Consider the following 20,967-nt stretch of genomic DNA (forward strand, 5'->3'; position numbering starts at 1 on the left):
GTGAGTTTGACACCCCTGGCCTAAAGCATACTTTTGAGACAGTGCTGAGTTCTGAAATGACCATCAATGAGGGTGTCAATTTATTAAGGTGTCACTAATTTTGTCTAGTCCATTTCCTGGATTTTGACATTTTCATTAGTTTTGTGTTGTTCCAGTGCAAACATTTCTAATTTCAACATTGTGCACCTGTAAGTGGTGCATTTTCTGAGACAAGTGAAAATGTGCCAATATTTTAGCCATGACTCTCTATACACACATATATAGTTATTATATAATGAAATAGTAACTTGATAAACAGGATAAGAATCTGGCAATACTCGAGTATCTTAAAGTTTAATAACAAAGTAAAATACGGTGTTCGGGAGTTTATTTGTTTTTGTTCATAAAAAATTAACACTATTTTGTAATCATATTATTTATGCAAACATTGTCAGTGTTTTTAAAGCAATAAAATAACAATTAAACATACAGACTGCAAAATAATGCTTTATTATTTTTCATTTATTTTTGAATTGAAACACATGCACACAAATTAAATATACATACATAAAGTATATTTAATCATTTACCCAAGAGCTTCTCATAATTTTAGCTATTCCAGGAAGGTGAAATTCATGGCAGATGTGAGAGAATCTGAGAGTTTCATGGCAAGTTTGTCTATAAAAAAAGTAAAATAAATAAATAAATAAATATCTTAAGCATATCATCACTAACATTTAAATCCTAGTGCTACATAAACTTACCGTTTTGTTTTACTCCCAATATCTAGATCTAAATAAATAGATCTTTTTAAAAAACTTCTTATTCCTTACACCCCCGACCCAAGACTTATGACAAAATTACAGAAAAAATAAATACCTGCTCTTTTTTGCTGCTTCTTTCTCTTTTTGTTAGCAGCTGTAAGTGCCTGTCCTTGCTGTAGTGGATCAATAGCCAGAATATCTTTTAAGTCCACAAGTTTTGGAGCCAACACCTCCACAGCACCAGCAGATTTTGATTTTGCTGCTTTCAACTCCACTGTCATGGGTTCAAACTTGAAGGGAAACAAAATCGAACAAAAAAAACACTATTTTAAAATATATAGTATTATGTACAACTTCAGACAGCCCTAGTCAAAGTCAGGGTTTTGTTGATTTTCTAGGTAAAAATTTGGTACAATAAGCACACTTTTAAAAACTAAAAGTTTTATAAACTAAATGTAGTTTTTCCTAAATATATTAAATTTAGCAAATAAACAGTGCATCAAAATGTCACTGTAGATGATTTGTTGTTTGGCACTTAGAAAACCAACAAAACTTGAGGTTTGATCACAGGTGTCTAAACTTTTGCATAAGACTCCTTAAATACAACATATATGGAACAAAAGATTATGTAAACAATCATTATGTACTTCATTAATCAATAATACAACCTAAAAATTTAGTTAAAATAATTATCAAATACTTAATGTGTTAAGAAATAAAAGCACTATGCATTGTTTATTTAACTGAATAGTTTAAATATAATACTAAGCCCCCTTCTATATGCTCTAAACACCCATGATGGTTGGACTCATCTCAAGGAGTGACGAGACAGCCTACGGGGATGAAGTCCAAAAACTGACAAGGTGGTGCATGGAGAACAATCTGGCCCTGAACGTTTTTAAAACTCATAATAAACTTTAGGAAATGCAAGATAGACTACACACCACTGTATATCAATGGGGTTTGCGTACAAAAAGTCCCTGCCTTCAAGTTTTGGCACGCACATTACTAAGAATCTCTCCAGGACTACAAACACCGCAGTGAACAGCAGCATTGAAAAAGGCACAGCAGCTGCTCTGCTTTTAAAGGATTCTCAGAAAGAACAACCTGTAGGAACAGCTTCCGCTCTCTTTCTACCGCCGCTCCATCCATGTGCTTATGTTCTGCATCTCCACTTGGTAAACCAGTAGCAGTACAGAGGGTTATCAACTCTGCTCAGAAAATCATTAGATGCCCCCATCCTCTCTTCAAGAACTTTACACTGCATGCTTGTCAGGACCAGTCTGTGCTTTTTTTTTTTTATAAATGGTGTATTTTTTGTGATTTCCCCCAACTTTCTCTTAAAAAGCTGTGTCTTTATCTTACTTCTACTAATGCAGGGCTCTACTGCTGACAGAGCAGTGACAAATGTGCAGGTCCGACTGTATCTTTTAACCTTCAGACGAGTTCATATGAGGATCAGTTTCGCATACAGAAAGTTATGCACTGATCTCCATTTTCTCTTAACTTATTGTGCAGGTGCCATTAATATGCCAGAAGAGGTCATAACTGCATTAGTTTATGAGGTTTCTCTCCGGCAATCCCATCCTACATACAGTACATTATCAGATTTATTCTGATTATCTTCAACATTACAAAGACGCTCTTACGGCAGCCCGATCCACTTACTATTCCGAACTCATACATGCTGGATCAACAAATCCTAAGACTCTCTTTTCCACAATAAATAAACTTCTTAAACCAGTTGACAATACTACCAATTCCTTTACAGTTGACAAGTGTAACGCTTACCTCTCATTTTTTCAAACAAAAGTTGAGAATATCCACAATTTTCTGACAGTTTCCCCTGTCATCTCTGTTTCTCCGCCTATCTCACCTCAATTTATTACCCAGCCTCTGTCTCAGTTCTCACCTGTGTCTCATTTGGACCTATCTGAGATCTTAACAGGGATGCGAAGCTCCACTTGTGTTTTGGATCCTGCTCCATCCAAACTTGTTAAGGGTTGTTTTCCAGTTATCTCATCACTTATCACAGAGATAATCAATTCCTCTCTTAGTTCTGGCTCAGTCCCTCAATCACTCAAATTGGCTGCTGTTACTCCCATACTTAAAAAACCTGGACTTGACTCTAACATTATGAGTAACTTTCGGCCCATTTCCAATCTTCCATTTCTGTCGAAAATACTGGAACGTGTTGTTGCCTCACAGCTCAAAGATCACCTAAATTCCAATAATCTATTTGAATCATTTCAGTCTGGTTTCCGCCCCCAGCACAGCACTGAGTCAGCCCTCCTCAAAGTCACAAATTACCTTCTTCTTTCCTCAGACTCTGGACAAATTAATATTCTCGTCCTCCTTGATCTTACTGCAGCTTTTGACACCATTAACCACTCCATTCTTCTGTCCCGCCTTGAATCCTCTGTCAACATCACTGGTACTGCCCTTTTGTGGTTAAGGTCATATCTCGTAAACAGACAACAGTTTGTTAATATCAACAATTGTAGTTCTGCCATTGCTCCACTGTCCCAAGGCGTTCCCCAAGGCTCAGTGTTAGGTCCCCTTTTGTTTATTCTTTATATGCTCCCCCTTGGTGACATCATACGTCGGCATGGTTTACATTTCCACTGCTATGCTGATGATATTCAGCTTTACATCTCCTCCAAATCCATTAATACTGAACTTCACTCCACTCTGACAAATTGCATCACTGAAATGAAATTGTGGATGAAAGCTAATTTCCTCAAATTAAACTGTGAAAAATCAGATATGATCATCATAGGTCCTACAACCCTGGCAAAAACCACAAAAAATTTTCAAATTACCATTGATAATGACACTTTGTCTCCGTCTTCTAACATCCGAAATCTTGGTGTAATTTTTGATAGCAACCTCTCTTTTGACCGCCATGTAAATCACATCACCAAAACTGCTTTCTTTCATCTAAAAAACATAGCACGTCTACGTCCATCACTCTCCTTTTCTGCCGCCGAAACCTTGATTCATGCTTTTATTACATCCAGAATTGATTATTGCAATAGCATCCTTTATGGTACATCTAACAAAATCCTAAAAAAACTTCAGTATATCCAGAATTCAGCTGCTCGCCTCCTTACTCATACTCGCTCCCGTGATCATATTACACCTGTTCTCCAAAAACTTCATTGGCTTCCCGTTGCTCAACGCATTCAATTCAAAATTCTTCTATTCACTCACAAAGCTCTCCATAATCAGGCCCCATCCTACCTCACCGACCTGCTCCATCATCACATTCCCTCCCGTAGCCTTCGCTCTTCTGAGGCTAACCTACTGTCCATACCCTCTAGGACCAAGCACCGGACCTGGGGTGACAGGGCCTTTTCCATAGCTGCTCCATCTTTATGGAATGCTCTCCTCAAACACCTACGAGATTGTCCTGACCTGTCCAAATTCAAGTCACTTCTCAAAACTCATCTATTCAAAATGGCATTTAACTTGTAACAACACGAAATAAATGCTTTTATTTTTGCTATTCTTTTTAATAGTTTTTATACTTAGATCACGACAGAAATGTGAAGTCCTAGATCCTAAAACTTGTAAAGTTTTCAGTTTCCTGATTGCATGTGAATCTGTCCTGTTTCTGTCTAATTTTAAGAAATTGTTCTATATTTGTTGTTCTCTCTCATAATTTAGCTAATTTTTAATGAACTGTCTTATGCTGCTCTCTTTGTTTTTATCTTAATTATTCTTGATGTTGATGTACTATTTTGATTTTGTACTATGATTTGTATGGTGTATGTACGTATTTGTTTTGATTATTTGTCTTATGTAAAGCGTCTTTGAGTATCTTGAAAAGCGCTATATAAATAAAATGTATTATTATTATTTATTATTATCCTGAGGACGAGCTAATTAACATCTGTATAAGCACCTGGCCTGCCGACAGCAGCGCTGAGATTCCAACTTGTGAGTATGGTAGCATGTTTTACTGCTGCATGCCAGTTGTTTAACCTGTTTTTGTTTAGTCACTCAATATCTATTCAGGATCACAATACATCTCCCTTATCATAACTACTATAAAGTGTTGTGTTTCTCTGAGTGGTGCATTGCATTTTAGTTAATAATTGCATTTTAGTTTAGCTAATAATTTCTAGTCGATCATTGTCCCCTTTTCCTCTAAAAAAGGTTGTTATTGTAACTAGACATAATGACACCTTTGCTTTTAACAACTCTGCTATTCACTGAGAACTGAGAAGACTAATTGTTGTAGTTTTAAAAGTAGCCATTAATTCCTAACACTTTAGCTGCTCAACAGTTTGGGTCTCAGTTGTGGTAAATTGTGCCACAGGTTTTTAGTAGTTGACAGATTTAGACTACAGATTGAACACTTTAGCACCTGAACACTACAGAGCCAATCAGCCAGAAACATGCACTGTGGCCTTGCATTGTCTTGCTCAAACAAACAGGGCTGCACTCAATTCTTGTCTTCCGCTGCTGAGAGACACCAGATTGCATCCAAGGAGAGCACACCGCCGCCCACGCTTTTTTCACACGTGTACAGCCCCTCCTCTTCATGCCCATGCTTTCTGCACTGACGTCTCTTCTACCAATCGGGGTTCTTACACAGCATATGAAGACCCACCCACCCACACATAGTGGCCAATTTGTATCTGCTGCAGGCACTGCCAATTATGCCCGCCAGATGGCGCCCAGCCGGCCGGTGGCAACACCGAGCTTCGAACCGGGGAGTTCAGTAACTCGGTGCTGGTGAGCTAGCGGAATATCCCGCTGCGCCACCTGGGCACCCTCCCAACCAACACATTTTTGATTGTTGGAAGACATAATATTTACTATTAAAATAAGCATATTTTACTTGGATTGGATTTACTAATGTGATGGGGCCTATCCATGCTTGGAGTTTGCAAATAAAGGACTCTAGGAACACTAGGTAAAATATTATCTGGTTTGAATACCAGACACTATATCTGGTTGAAACAGGCACTGCACATTACCTGGTTAATACAATCATGGTGAAACATGATGATAACAGCATCAGGCTATGGGAGAGAGCCCAGAAAATGGCAATTCACAGACACTCAGCATCCAATGTAATGGAACTTAAGTCATAAAGAATGGGATAAACTGCCAAAATCCAAGCTTGTAGAGACATACCGAAGAAGACTGTAATTGCTGCCAAAGAAGCTTCTACAAGGTTTTAAATAATGGGTCTTGTAATTTCAGTTTATGTAAATTTTTATTTAAAATTTTTTTTTACTTCATCATTATTGGTAAATAAGTGTTGTTATAAAACGGATAGTTCCGGTCCTAAAATCTGATTGGCTGAGCCGCATTCAAAGCCGTTGTAAAATCACCGATATACGCACACCTATGACCACCTCACATCATTCCATATTAATACGCCACTGAAAAGAAAAAGTACAAACTTGGTTGAACACTATTTTAAGTCATGTACTATACATGGAAATGTCCAGATTAATATAAACAGTAATCTTAATCATTAAGCGGGTGTTTCGTCCAAGAAATCGTGTAATAGTGTTTGTGGAGGATTGTTTATTACGAATGTTATGTTCGCCCTCATGTTGCCTAGCAACACTGTGACTACCTGATTTTGCGGAAGAATGCTTTTTGTAAGTGTTTTTGTAAATAAAAACATTTATAAATTGAACATTGTTGTATTTTATTATATTTTATGTTGACCGCCGTTTTATAAAAGCAATAAGCCACTCGAGACCGTGCATTACTGCTATGATTTTATCACGGGGAAAGACGTTTTAGGCACTCCGCTTCGCGTCGTGCCAAAACAGCCTTCCCGAGATAAAATCGCAGTAACGCATGGTCTCGAGTGACTTATTGCTTTAATCGAAAATGCCAACTATATCTATTCAAAACCAAATCCACAACACAAATAAGTGTGCAAAACGTTAATGGGTCTGAATACTTTATGAATTTACTGTAATGTTGTATAAATTATAATAAAGACTGAATCACTTTGAGTCTTGAATCACCGAGTGGTTATTGTCAAAATGAAAACGTCTTTTCATAAAATGAAATGTGGGGAAACAAAATAAATAAATAAACCTTTTTATTTATTGAAGGATTTGGGTTATGCAACACCTCTCTCACCAATGGTGAAAACATGAACTTAGATCTTATCTAAGGCAGGTAAGCTCCTAATACGTTTGTCCGCTATGGAAATGATTTCAACGGTTTAAATGTTTTCTTTATCTGAAGATTATATGCACTATGATTTGTTGGTGTCCCAGAACTTAGTGCACAGATATTTATCTTTTTCAAGATTTCTAGATTGTGGGCAAGTGTGCTAACTGTTGAGCCTTTTAGATACATTTTAGTGTTTTGTGGACGAGTTTGTGCAGACACAATTTTTGGTTTTGTGTAAGCAACATGCAGAACCCGCAAAACTGTAGCTTTTACAGCAAATTAAAAATTTCATATTACAATTCCTGTATTGTCTGAAAGGTTTAAGGGCACTACAATTCTAAGCAAAACATATCACTTTTGTATAGAACAAAGTTAAAAAGTTTTTTGACAAAAGAAAATGTAAAAATTTTAAATTAGTTCATTTGAATTTGCTTACAGATAGGAAGGACAGATGTTTTTTTAAGCAGTGGATATCTGCTCAACAGAATTTAGCTGTCATTTTGATTTGCTGCTTAACAACAAATTTAATAACAAATATTGTCAAAATTGATAATTACTTTAACTGTCTGTTTTGTAGCATCTTTTTAATTAGTAATATGTAGAAACAACCTGAAAGCATTAATTTTTAAAAGAAAATTTTGAAAAATGTAAAAAAAAAAAAAAAATCATAAATTCCTAACATTTGAGCTGCTGTTCTCTCTGTTGACCCTCAAGAGACTGCAACAGACCTGCAGCAAGATTTGTGGCAGCAGGCACCTACGTTTCAGTTTGCACAGTGAGACAAATATTAAATCACCATACTCAAACTCTAAGACGTACACCTCTACTTACGCAAAAGCACAAAAAAGTCAGGTCCAATATGCTCAAAAACATGAATAGGCCACAGAAGCTTTTATTCTGTGAACTAAACTATAGATCAGCACTTTGTCTGGAGAAGGAAGAACAAAGCATATGCTGAAAAGAAAACCCTGCCTACCATGAAGCATGGCAGTGGCTCAGTCATGCTCTTCCTCTGCCACTGTTTATTGTGTGGAGGGCAAGAAAAATACAATCAAGTATCAGGAAATCTAAAGAGAAAATGTCATGCCTTTTGTGCATAATTAAAGCTTGGGCATAATTGGACCTTTCAACAGGACAATGATCTCAAGCATATTAAGTTCCACCAAGGCTGGGTTTCAGAAGAAGTCCTGGAAGATTCTGAAGTGGCTGTCACAGTCTCGTAACTTGTACCTCACCGAAAACCTTTGGTTGGATTTGAAGAAGGTGTTGCAGCATGCAAACCCAACAATATTAGTGAACTCAAGAAAGCAGCCAGTAGCTTGTGCCTGGGTATTCATCACATTTGCATTGGATCATAACAGCAAGAGAGCTCTACTAAGTGCTTGTCATGAAAGGATTGAATAATACTGTGATAGTCATTACAAGTGACACTTTGTATTGAATTTGGAGAAACCACCTGTTAAATATTTTGAGCTATTAAACTGCAAACAGTTAAAAGAAAAAAAAACAGCTGTACATTTGGCAAAAAATACAATAAATGTATGCATTAAAAAAAGCTGCAGCAGGCAACTGCAAAAATTGCATACCTTCTTATCTTCATCCATACATTCACCAGTGGTGTGGGATTCAGTCTCATCTAAAGTTTCCAGATCTAGATCTGTTGCCTCTCTCTGACCAACTTCAGTCATCCCTAATGTAGTCATGCATATACCCATCTCAACATTACCTAAATTACATTCTAAACAAAAACAAAAAGACATTTGTAGTATTAATTAATATATGCATGTGTATTGTTTTAACAATGGTAAAATGACCATTTCTAATTATTTCACATTGTTATCTGTTATTAGAATACAACCAGAAAATATAGAAAAAAAAATTCAGCACTTAAAAGAAGAAAAAAAATGTGTGAGAAAATGGGATTGGGCATGGTTGTATTTTCAGCATGACAACAATACCAAGCACACTACTAAATCATAATTGGATAAAGAAATAGCTGATAAAACACTGACGGTCATGGACTGGACTCCACACCTGAATATTATAGAGGCATCATGTAAAGAAAATGGAATACAATCTAAAGAAAAATTCTGGTGCTGAAGTGCTGAAAAAGCCTGGTATAGTATACCAAAAAGTACTTCAGTAAAGAGTTCAAGATGTGTTTTTTATTTGTTTATGTATATCCTGTTTGTATCTTAATAATATATTAAGATATATATATATATATCTTAATAATATATTAAGAGATTATTAATAGATTATATTAAGATATAATATACAGGGTGGGCCATTTATATGGATACACCTAAATAAAATGGGAATGGTTGGTGATATTAACTTCCTGTTTGTGGCACATTAGTATATGGGAGGGGGAAACTTTTCAAGATGGGTGGTGACCATGGCGGCCATTTTGAAGTCGGCCATTTTGGATCCAACTTTGGTTTTTTCAATGGGAAGAGGGTCATGTGACATCAAACTTATTGAGAATTTCACAAGAAAAACAATGGTGTGCTTGGTTTTAACGTAACTTTATTCTTTCATGAGTTATTTACAAGTTTCTGACCACTTATAAAATGTGTTCAAAGTGCTGCCCATTGTGTTGGATTGTCAATGCAACCCTCTTCTCCCACTCTTCACACACTGATAGCAACACCGCAGAAGAAATGCTAGCACCGGCTTCCAGTATCCGTAGTTTCAGGTGCTGCACATCTCGTATCTTCACAGCATAGACAATTGCCTTCAGATGACCCCAAAGATAAAAGTCTAAGGGGGTCAGATCGGGAGACCTTGGGGGCCATTCAACTGGCCCACGACGACCAATCCACTTTCCAGGAAACTGTTCATCTAGGAATGCTCGGACCTGACACCCATAATGTGGTGGTGCACCATCTTACTGGAAAAACTCAGTGCATAAAGCTTCAGTGCATAAAGAGGGAAACACATCATCATGTAGCAATTTCAAATATCCAGTGGCCTTGAGGTTTCCATTGATGAAGAATGGCCCCACTATCTTTGTACCCCATATACCACACCATACCATCAATTTTTGTGTTCCAACAGTCTTGGAGGGATCTATCCAATGTGGGTTAGTGTCAGACCAATAGCGGTGGTTTTGTTTGTTAACTTCAACATTCACATAAAAGTTTGCCTCATCACTGAACAAAATGTTCTGTGTAAACTAAGGGTCATGTTCCAATTTTTGTTTTGTCCATTCTGCAAATTCAGTGCGCCGATCTGGGTCATCCTCGTTGAGATGCTGCAGCAGCTGGAGTTTGTAAGGGTGCCATTTGTGAGTAGCTAATATCCGCCGAAGGGATGTTCGACTGATGCCACTCTCCAGTGACATGCGGCGAGTGCTACGCTGTGGGCTCTTGCTGAATGAAGCTAGCACAGCCACTGATGTTTTTTCATTAGTGACAGTTTTCATGCGTCCACATTTTGGCAAATCCAACACTGAACCAGTTTCACGAAACTTGGCAAGCAGTTTGCTAACTGTAGCATGGGAGATGGGTGGTCTCGTAGGGTGTCTTGCATTGAAATCTGCTGCAATGACCCGGGTACTGCGTTCACCAGACATCAACACAATTTCTATCCGCTCCTCACGTGTTAACCTCTGCGACATGTCAATGGCTGTAAACAAAGAGAAGCTTGTAAATAACTCGTGAAAGAATAAAGTTATGTTAAAACCAAGCACACCATTGTTTTTCTTGTGAAATTCTCAATTAGTTTGATGTGTCACATGACCCTCTTCCCATTGAAAAAACTAAAGTTGGATCCAAAATGGCCGACTTCAAAATGGCCACCATGGTCACCACCCATCTTGAAAAGTTTCCCCCCTCCCATAAACATTTACATTTTCAGCATTTAGCAGACGCTTTTATCCAAAGCGACTTACACAATGAGCTGAACACGATGAGCAATTGAGGGTTAAGGGCCTTGCTCAGGGACCCAACAGTGGCAACTTGGTGGTGGTGGGGCTTAAACCGGCAACCTTCTGTTTACTAGTCCAGTACCTTAACCACTGAGCTACCACTGGCCCTATACTACCATATACTAATGTGCCACAAACGGTAAGTTAATATCACCAACCATTCCCATTTTATTTAGGTATATCCATATAAATGGCCCACCCTGTATATATACAGTGTATCACAAAAGTGAGTACACCCCTCACATTTCTGCAGATATTTAAGTATATCTTTTCATGGGACAACACTGACAAAATGACACTTTGACACAATGAAAAGTAGTCTGTGTGCAGCTTATATAACAGTGTAAATTTATTCATCCCTCAAAATAACTCAATATACAGCCAATAATGTCTAAACCACCGGCAACAAAAGTGAGTACACCCCTTGGTGAAAGTTCCTGAAGTGTCAATATTTTGTGTGGCCACCATTATTTCCCAGAACTGCCTTAACTCTCCTGGGCATGGAGTTTACCAGAGCTTCACAGGTTGCCACTGGAATGCTTTTCCACTCCTCCATGACGACATCACGGAGCTGGCGGATATTCGAGACTTTGCGCTCCTCCACCTTCCACTTGAGGATGCCCCAAAGATGTTCTATTGGGTTTAGGTCTGGAGACATGCTTGGCCAGTCCATCACCTTTACCCTCAGCCTCTTCAATAAAGCAGTGGTCGTCTTAGAGGTGTGTTTGGGGTCATCATCATGCTGGAACACTGCCCTGCGACCCAGTTTCTGGAGGGAGGGGATCATGCTCTGCTTCAGTATTTCACAGTACATATTGGAGTTCATGTGTTCCTCAATGAAATGTAACTCCCCAACACCTGCTGCACTCATGCAGCCCCAGACCATGGCATTCCCACCACCATGCTTGACTGTAGGCATGACACACTTATCTTTGTACTCCTCACCTGATTGCCGCCACACATGCTTGAGACCATCTGAACCAAACAAATTAATCTTGGTCTCATCAGACCATAGAACATGGTTCCAGTAATCCATGTCCTTTGTTGACATGTCTTCAGCAAACTGTTTGCGGGCTTTCTTGTGTAGAGACTTCAGAAGAGGCTTCCTTCTGGGGTGACAGCCATGCAGACCAATTTGATGTAGTGTGCGGCGTATGGTCTGAGCACTGACAGGCTGACCCCCCACCTTTTCAATCTCTGCAGCAATGCTGACAGCACTCCTGCGCCTATCTTTCAAAGACAGCAGTTGGATGTGACGCTGAGCATGTGCACTCAGCTTCTTTGGACGACCAACGCGAGGTCTATTCTGAGTGCATCCTGCTCTTTTAAAACGCTGGATGATCTTGGCCACTGTGCTGCAGCTCAGTTTCAGGGTGTTGGCAATCTTCTTGTAGCCTTGGCCATCTTCATGTAGCGCAACAATTCGTCTTTTAAGATCCTCAGAGAGTTCTTTGCCATGAGGTGCCATGTTGGAACTTTCAGTGACCAGTATGAGAGAGTGTGAGAGCTGTACTACTAAATTGAACACACCTGCTCCCTATGCACACCTGAGACCTAGTAACACTAACAAATCACATGACATTTTGGAGGGAAAATGACAAGCAGTGCTCAATTTGGACATTTAGGAGTGTAGTCTCTTAGGGGTGTACTCACTTTTGTTGCCGGTGGTTTAGACATTAATGGCTGTATATTGAGTTATTTTGAGGGAAGAATAAATTTACACTGTTATATAAGCTGCACACAGACTACTTTTCATTGTGTCAAAGTGTCATTTTGTCAGTGTTGTCCCATAAATAGATATACTTAAATATCTGCAGAAATGTGAGGGGTGTACTCACTTTTGTGATACACTGTATTTATGTATATATATATATATATATATATATATATATATATATATACAGTGTATCACAAAAGTGAGTACACCCCTCACATTTCTGCAGATATTTAAGTATATCTTTTCATGGGACAACACTGACAAAATGACACTTTGACACAATGAAAAGTAGTCTGTGTGCAGCTTATATAACAGTGTAAATTTATTCTTCCCTCAAAATAACTCAATATACAGCCATTAATGTCTAAACCACCGGCAACAAAAGTGAGTACACCCCTTAGTGAAAGTTCCTGAAGTGTCAATATTTTGTGTGGCCACCATTATTTCCCAGAACTGTCTTAACTCTCCTGGGCATGGAGTTTACCAGAGCTTCACAGGTTGCCACTGGAATGCTTTTCCACTCCTCCATGACGACATCACGGAGCTGGCGGATATTCGAGACTTTGCGCTCCTCCACCTTCCGCTTGAGGATGCCCCAAAGATGTTCTATTGGGTTTAGGTCTGGAGACATGCTTGGCCAGTCCATCACCTTTACCCTCAGCCTCTTCAATAAAGCAGTGGTCGTCTTAGAGGTGTGTTTGGGGTCATTATCATGCTGGAACACTGCCCTGCGACCCAGTTTCCGGAGAGAGGGGATCATGCTCTGCTTCAGTATTTCACAGTACATATTCATGTGTCCCTCAATGAAATGTAACTCCCCAACACCTGCTGCACTCATGCAGCCCCAGACCATGGCATTCCCACCACCATGCTTGACTGTAGGCATGACACACTTATCTTTGTACTCCTCACCTGATTGCTGCCACACATGCTTGAGACCATCTGAACCAAACAAATTAATCTTGGTCTCATCAGACCATAGGACATGGTTCCAGTAATCCATGTCCTTTGTTGACATGTCTTCAGCAAACTGTTTGCGGGCTTTCTTGTGTAGAGACTTCAGAAGAGGCTTCCTTCTGGGGTGACAGCCATGCAGACCAATTTGATGTAGTGTGCGGCGTATGGTCTGAGCACTGACAGGCTGACTCCCCACCTTTTCAATCTCTGCAGCAATGCTGACAGCACTCCTGCGCCTATCTTTCAAAGACAGCAGTTGGATGTGACGCTGAGCACGTGCACTCAGCTTCTTTGGACGACCAACGCGAGGTCTGTTCTGAGTGGACCCTGCTCTTTTAAAACGCTGGATGATCTTGGCCACTGTGCTGCAGCTTAGTTTCAGGGTGTTGGCAATCTTCTTGTAGCCTTGGCCATCTTCATGTAGCGCAACAATTCGTCTTTTAAGATCCTCAGAGAGTTCTTTGCCATGAGGTGCCATGTTGGAACTTTCAGTGACCAGTATGAGAGAGTGTGAGAGCTGTACTACTAAATTGAACACACCTGCTCCCTATGCACACCTGAGACCTAGTAACACTAACAAATCACATGACATTTTGGAGGGAAAATGACAAGCAGTGCTCAATTTGGACATTTAGGGGTGTAGTCTCTTAGGGGTGTACTCACTTTTGTTGCCAGTGGTTTAGACATTAATGGCTGTATATTGAGGTATTTTGAGGGAAGAATAAATTTACACTGTTATATAAGCTGCACACAGACTACTTTTCATTGTGTCAAAGTGTCATTTTGTCAGTGTTGTCCCATGAAAAGATATACTTAAATATCTGCAGAAATGTGAGGGGTGTACTCACTTTTGTGATACACTGTATATATATATATATATATATATATATATATACACAGTGTATCACAAAAGTGAGTACACCCCTCACATTTCTGCAAATATTTCATTATATCTTTTCATGGGACAACACTATAGACATGAAACTTGGATATAACTTAGAGTAGTCAGTGTACAGCTTGTATAGCAGTGTAGATTTACTGTCTTCTGAAAATAACTCAACACACAGCCATTAATGTCTAAATGGCTGGCAACATAAGTGAGTACACCCCACAGTGAACATGTCCAAATTGTGCCCAAAGTGTCAATATTTTGTGTGACCACCATTATTATCCAGCACTGCCTTAACCCTCCTGGGCATGGAATTCACCAGAGCTGCACAGGTTGCTACTGGAATCCTCTTCCACTCCTCCATGATGACATCACGGAGCTGGTGGATGTTAGACACCTTGAACTCCTCCACCTTCCACTTGAGGATGCGCCACAGGTGCTCAATTGGGTTTAGTCCATCACCTTTACCTTCAGCTTCCTCAGCAAGGCAGTTGTCATCTTGGAGGTTGTGTTTGGGGTCATTATCCTGTTGGAAAACTGCCATGAAGGGAGTTTTCGAAGGGAGGGGATCATGCTCTGTTTCAGAATGTCACAGTACATGTTGGAATTCATGTTTCCCTCAATGAACTGCAGCTCCCCAGTGCCAGCAACACTCATGCAGCCCAAGACCATGATGCTACCACCACCATGCTTGACTGTAGGCAAGATACAGTTGTCTTGGTACTTCTCACCAGGGCGCCGCCACACATGCTGGACACCATCTGAGCCAAACAAGTTTATCTTGGTCTCGTCAGACCACAGGGCATTCCAGTAATCCATGTTCTTGGACTGCTTGTCTTCAGCAAACTGTTTGCGGGCTTTCTTGTGCGACAGCTTCCTTCTGGGATGACGACCATGCAGACCGAGTTGATGCAGTGTGCGGCATATGGTCTGAGCACTGACAGGCTGACCTCCCACGTCTTCAACCTCTGCAGCAATGCTGGCAGCACTCATGTGTCTATTTTTTAAAGCCAACCTCTGGATATGTGCCATGTTGGAATTCATGGTTGGATAGCCCAGGCCATCTTTGTGGAGAGCAACAATTCTATTTCTCACATCCTCAGAGAGTTCTTTGCCATGAGGTGCCATGTTGAATATCCAGTGGCCAGTATGAGAGAATTGTACCCAAAACACCAAATTTAACAGCCCTGCTCCCCATTTACACCTGGGACCTTGACACATGACACCAGGGAGGGACAATGACACATTTCGGCACAATTTGGACATGTTCACTGTGCGGTGTACTCACTTATGTTGCCAGCTATTTAGACATTAATGGCTGTGTGTTGAGTTATTTTCAGAAGACAGTAAATCTACACTGCTATACAAGTTGTACACTGACTACTCCAAGTTTCATGTCTATAGTGTTGTCCCATGAAAAGATATAATGAAATATTTGCAGAAATGTGAGGGGTGTACTCACTTTTGTGATACACTGTATATACAGGGGTTGGACAAAATAACTGAAACACCTGGTTTTAGACCACAATAATTTATTAGTATGGTGTAGGGCCTCCTTTTGCGGCCAATACAGCGTCAATTCGTCTTGGAAATGACATATACAAGTCCTGCACAGTGGTCAGAGGGATTTTAAGCCATTCTTCTTGCAGGATAGTGGCCAGGTCACTACGTGATGCTGGTGGAGGAAAACGTTTCCTGACTCGCTTCTCCAAAACACCCCAAAGTGGCTCAATAATATTTAGATCTGGTGACTGTGCAGGCCATGGGAGATGTTCAACTTCACTTTCATGTTCATCAAACCAATCTTTCACCAGTCTTGCTGTGTGTATTGGTGCATTGTCATCCTGATACACGGCACCGCCATTGGATGCACATGGTCCTCCAGAATGGTTCGGTAGTCCTTGGCAGTGACGCGCCCATCTAGCACAAGTATTGGGCCAAGGGAATGCCATGATATGGCAGCCCAAACCATCACTGATCCACCCCCATGCTTCACTCTGGGCATGCAACAGTCTGGGTGGTACGCTTCTTTGGGGCTTCTCCACACCGTAACTCTCCCGGATGTGGGGAAAACAGTAAAGGTGGACTCATCAGAGAACAATACATGTTTCACATTGTCCACAGCCCAAGATTTGCGCTCCTTGCACCATTGAAACCGACGTTTGGCATTGGCACGAGTGACCAAAGGTTTGGCTATAGCAGCCCGACCGTGTATATTGACCCTGTGGAGCTCCCGACGGACAGTTCTGGTGGAAACAGGAGAGTTGAGGTGCACATTGAATTCTGCCGTGATTTGGGCAGCCGTGGTTTTATGTTTTTTGGATACAATCCGGGTTAGCACCCGAACATCCCTTTCAGACAGCTTCCTCTTGCGTCCACAGTTAATCCTGTTGGATGTGGTTTGTCCTTCTTGGTGGTATGCTGACATTACCCTGGATACCGTGGCTCTTGATACATCACAAAGACTTGCTGTCTTGGTCACAGATGCGCCAGCAAGACGTGCACCAACAATTTGTCCTCTTTTGAACTCTGGTATGTCACCCATAATGTTGTGTGCATTGCAATATTTTGAGCAAAACTGTGCTCTTACCCTGCTAATTGAACATTCACACTCTGCTCTTACTGGTGCAATGTGCAATTAATGAAGATTGGCCACCAGACTGGTCCAATTTAGCCATGAAACCTCCCACACTAAAATGACAGGTGTTTCAGTTATTTTGTCTAACCCCTGTATATATATATATATATATTTAAGTATATCTTTTCATGGGACAACACTGACAAAATGACACTTTGACACAATGAAAAGTAGTCTGTGTGCAGCTTATATAACAGTGTAAATTTATTCTTCCCTCAAAATAACTCAATATACAGCCATTAATGTCTAAACCACCGGCAACAAAAGTGAGTACACCCCTAAGAGACTACACCCCTAAATGTCCAAATTGAGCACTGCTTGTCATTTTCCCTGCAAAATGTCATGTGATTTGTTAGTGTTACTAGGTCTCAGGTGTGCATAGGGAGCAGGTGTGTTCAATTTAGTAGTACAGCTCTCACACTCTCTCATACTGGTCACTGAAAGTTCCAACATGGCACCTCATGGCAAAGAACTCTCTGAGGATCTTAAAAGACGAATTGTTGCGCTACATGAAGATGGCCAAGGCTACAAGAAGATTGCCAACACCCTGAAACTGAGCTGCAGCACAGTGGCCAAGATCATCCAGCGTTTTAAAAGAGCAGGGTCCACTCAGAACAGACCTCGCGTTGGTCGTCCAAAGAAGCTGAGTGCACGTGCTCAGTGTCACATCCAACTGCTGTCTTTGAAAGATAGGCGCAGGAGTGCTGTCAGCATTGCTGCAGAGATTGAAAAGGTGGGGGGTCAGCCTGTCAGTGCTCAGACCATACGCCGCACACTACATCAAATTGGTCTGCATGGCTGTCACCCCAGAAGGAAGCCTCTTCTGAAGTCTCTACACAAGAAAGCCCGCAAACAGTTTGCTGAAGACATGTCAACAAAGGACATGGATTACTGGAACCAGGTCCTATGGTCTGATGAGACCAAGATTAATTTGTTTGGTTCAGATGGTCTCAAGCATGTGTGGCGGCAATCAGGTGAGGAGTACAAAGATAAGTGTGTCATGCCTACAGTCAAGCATGGTGGTGGGAATGCCATGGTCTGGGGCTGCATGAGTGCAGCAGGTGTTGGGGAGTTACATTTCATTGAGGGACACATGAACTCCAATATGTACTGTGAAATACTGAGCAGAGCATGATCCCCTCCCTCCGGAAACTGGGTCGCAGGGCAGTGTTCCAGCATGATAATGACCCCAAACACACCTCTAAGACGACCACTGCTTTATTGAAGAGGCTGAGGGTAAAGGTGATGGACTGGCCAAGCATGTCTCCAGACCTAAACCCAATAGAACATCTTTGGGGCATCCTCAAGCGGAAGGTGGAGGAGCGCAAAGTCTCGAATATCCGCCAGCTCCGTGATGTCGTCATGGAGGAGTGGAAAAGCATTCCAGTGGCAACCTGTGAAGCTCTGGTAAACTCCATGCCCAGGAGAGTTAAGGCAGTTCTGGGAAATAATGGTGGCCACACAAAATATTGACACTTCAGGAACTTTCACTAAGGGGTGTACTCACTTTTGTTGCCGGTGGTTTAGACATTAATGGCTGTATATTGAGTTATTTTGAGGGAAGAATAAATTTACACTGTTATATAGGCTGCACACAGACTACTTTTCATTGTGTCAAAGTGTCATTTTGTCAGTGTTGTCCCATGAAAAGATATACTTAAATATCTGCAGAAATGTGAGGGGTGTACTCACTTTTGTATATACAGTATACAGTGTATCACAAAAGTGAGTACACCCCTCACATTTCTGCAGATATTTAAGTATATCTTTTCATGGGACAACACTGACAAAATGACACTTTGACACAATGAAAAGTAGTCTGTGTGCAGCTTATATAACAGTGTAAATTTATTCTTCCCTCAAAATAACTCAATATACAGCCATTAATGTCTAAACCACCGGCAACAAAAGTGAGTACACCCCTAAGAGACTACACCCCTAAATGTCCAAATTGAGCACTGCTTGTCATTTTCCCTGCAAAATGTCATGTGATTTGTTAGTGTTACTAGGTCTCAGGTGTGCATAGGGAGCAGGTGTGTTCAATTTAGTAGTACAGCTCTCACACTCTCTCATACTGGTCACTGAAAGTTCCAACATGGCACCTCATGGCAAAGAACTCTCTGAGGATCTTAAAAGACGAATTGTTGCGCTACATGAAGATGGCCAAGGCTACAAGAAGATTGCCAACACCCTGAAACTGAGCTGCAGCACAGTGGCCAAGATCATCCAGCGTTTTAAAAGAGCAGGGTCCACTCAGAACAGACCTCGCGTTGGTCGTCCAAAGAAGCTGAGTGCACGTGCTCAGTGTCACATCCAACTGCTGTCTTTGAAAGATAGGCGCAGGAGTGCTGTCAGCATTGCTGCAGAGATTGAAAAGGTGGGGGGTCAGCCTGTCAGTGCTCAGACCATACGCCGCACACTACATCAAATTGGTCTGCATGGCTGTCACCCCAGAAGGAAGCCTCTTCTGAAGTCTCTACACAAGAAAGCCCGCAAACAGTTTGCTGAAGACATGTCAACAAAGGACATGGATTACTGGAACCAGGTCCTATGGTCTGATGAGACCAAGATTAATTTGTTTGGTTCAGATGGTCTCAAGCATGTGTGGCGGCAATCAGGTGAGGAGTACAAAGATAAGTGTGTCATGCCTACAGTCAAGCATGGTGGTGGGAATGCCATGGTCTGGGGCTGCATGAGTGCAGCAGGTGTTGGGGAGTTACATTTCATTGAGGGACACATGAACTCCAATATGTACTCCTGTGAAATACTGAAGCAGAGCATGATCCCCTCCCTCCGGAAACTGGGTTGCAGGGCATTGTTCCAGCATGATAATGACCCCAAACACACCTCTAAGACGACCACTGCTTTATTGAAGAGGCTGAGGGTAAAGGCGATGGACTGGCCAAGCATGTCTCCAGACCTAAACCCAATAGAACATCTTTGGGGCATCCTCAAGCGGAAGGTGGAGGAGCGCAAAGTCTCGAATATCCGCCAGCTCCGTGATGTCGTCATGGAGGAGTGGAAAAGCATTCCAGTGGCAACCTGTGAAGCTCTGGTAAACTCCATGCCCAGGAGAGTTAAGGCAGTTCTGGGAAATAATGGTGGCCACACAAAATATTGACACTTCAGGAACTTTCACTAAGGGGTGTACTCACTTTTGTTGCCGGTGGTTTAGACATTAATGGCTGTATATTGAGTTATTTTGAGGGAAGAATAAATTTACACTGTTATATAAGCTGCACACAGACTACTTTTCATTGTGTCAAAGTGTCATTTTGTCAGTGTTGTCCCATGAAAAGATATACTTAAATATCTGCAGAAATGTGAGGGGTGTACTCACTTTTGTATATACAGTATATATATATATATATATAGTCGGTTACTAGGTTACAAAGATGTCTTGAAAACAAATATATGTGGATGGTTGTAACATAACATATACAGGGTGAGTCAAAAGTCACAGGACACTCTTTTATTTCAGAAACGAAAGGGAAATGACATATCTGAATACCCCAGCAAGTAATGGGTGAGGGGGCCTATCTTTCAGGCTATGTCCGGAACATGGCCGCCATCTTGAAAGCCGCCATATTGGATCAAGAGCAAGTTTTTCCAATGGGAAGGTGGTCATGTAGCATATCAAAGAAGACCAGAATTTTCTCAGAAATAAAACAGAGATATCTCTTGTGGTTCAAAAGTTATCAACACAGAAAGTTCAAAAGTTTTGTTGTTCGTTACAGGTCACTGAAGATGAAATTGACAAAAGAAGAGGATTGAGGTGATTCTGATGTCCGGGAAACGCAGCTGCAGTATCATAGCCGCAGACTTCAACAACTGACACCCAGAAACACCACCAACTTTACACAGCACTGTTGCATTCCTCATAGCCAAATTCCGAAAAACAGGGACTGTGGACAACAAGCCGTGTAGTGGTTGCCC

The 20,967-nt window shown here is 41.0% G+C and overlaps 1 protein-coding gene across 2 annotated transcripts in view; it reads right to left on the reverse strand.

Annotated features, from left to right (window-relative positions):
* Nucleotides 1–466: 466 nt before the first annotated feature.
* Nucleotides 467–20,967, reverse strand: part of gnl3l (G protein nucleolar 3 like) — a 48,801-nt gene continuing 28,300 nt past the window's right edge. For both annotated transcript variants that reach the window (XM_062986958.1, XM_062986957.1), the window contains exons 13-15: nucleotides 8,486–8,637; nucleotides 859–1,033; nucleotides 467–657 (exon numbers count right to left, since the gene is read on the reverse strand). In XM_062986958.1, the coding sequence (XP_062843028.1) occupies nucleotides 593–657; nucleotides 859–1,033; nucleotides 8,486–8,637 (392 nt within the window). In that variant the 3' untranslated portion in view covers nucleotides 467–592. The remainder of the gene's footprint in view (nucleotides 658–858; nucleotides 1,034–8,485; nucleotides 8,638–20,967) is intronic.

The sequence above is a fragment of the Trichomycterus rosablanca genome, chromosome 24, assembly GCF_030014385.1.
Source record: "Trichomycterus rosablanca isolate fTriRos1 chromosome 24, fTriRos1.hap1, whole genome shotgun sequence".
Taxonomy (NCBI): Eukaryota; Metazoa; Chordata; class Actinopteri; order Siluriformes; family Trichomycteridae; genus Trichomycterus; species Trichomycterus rosablanca.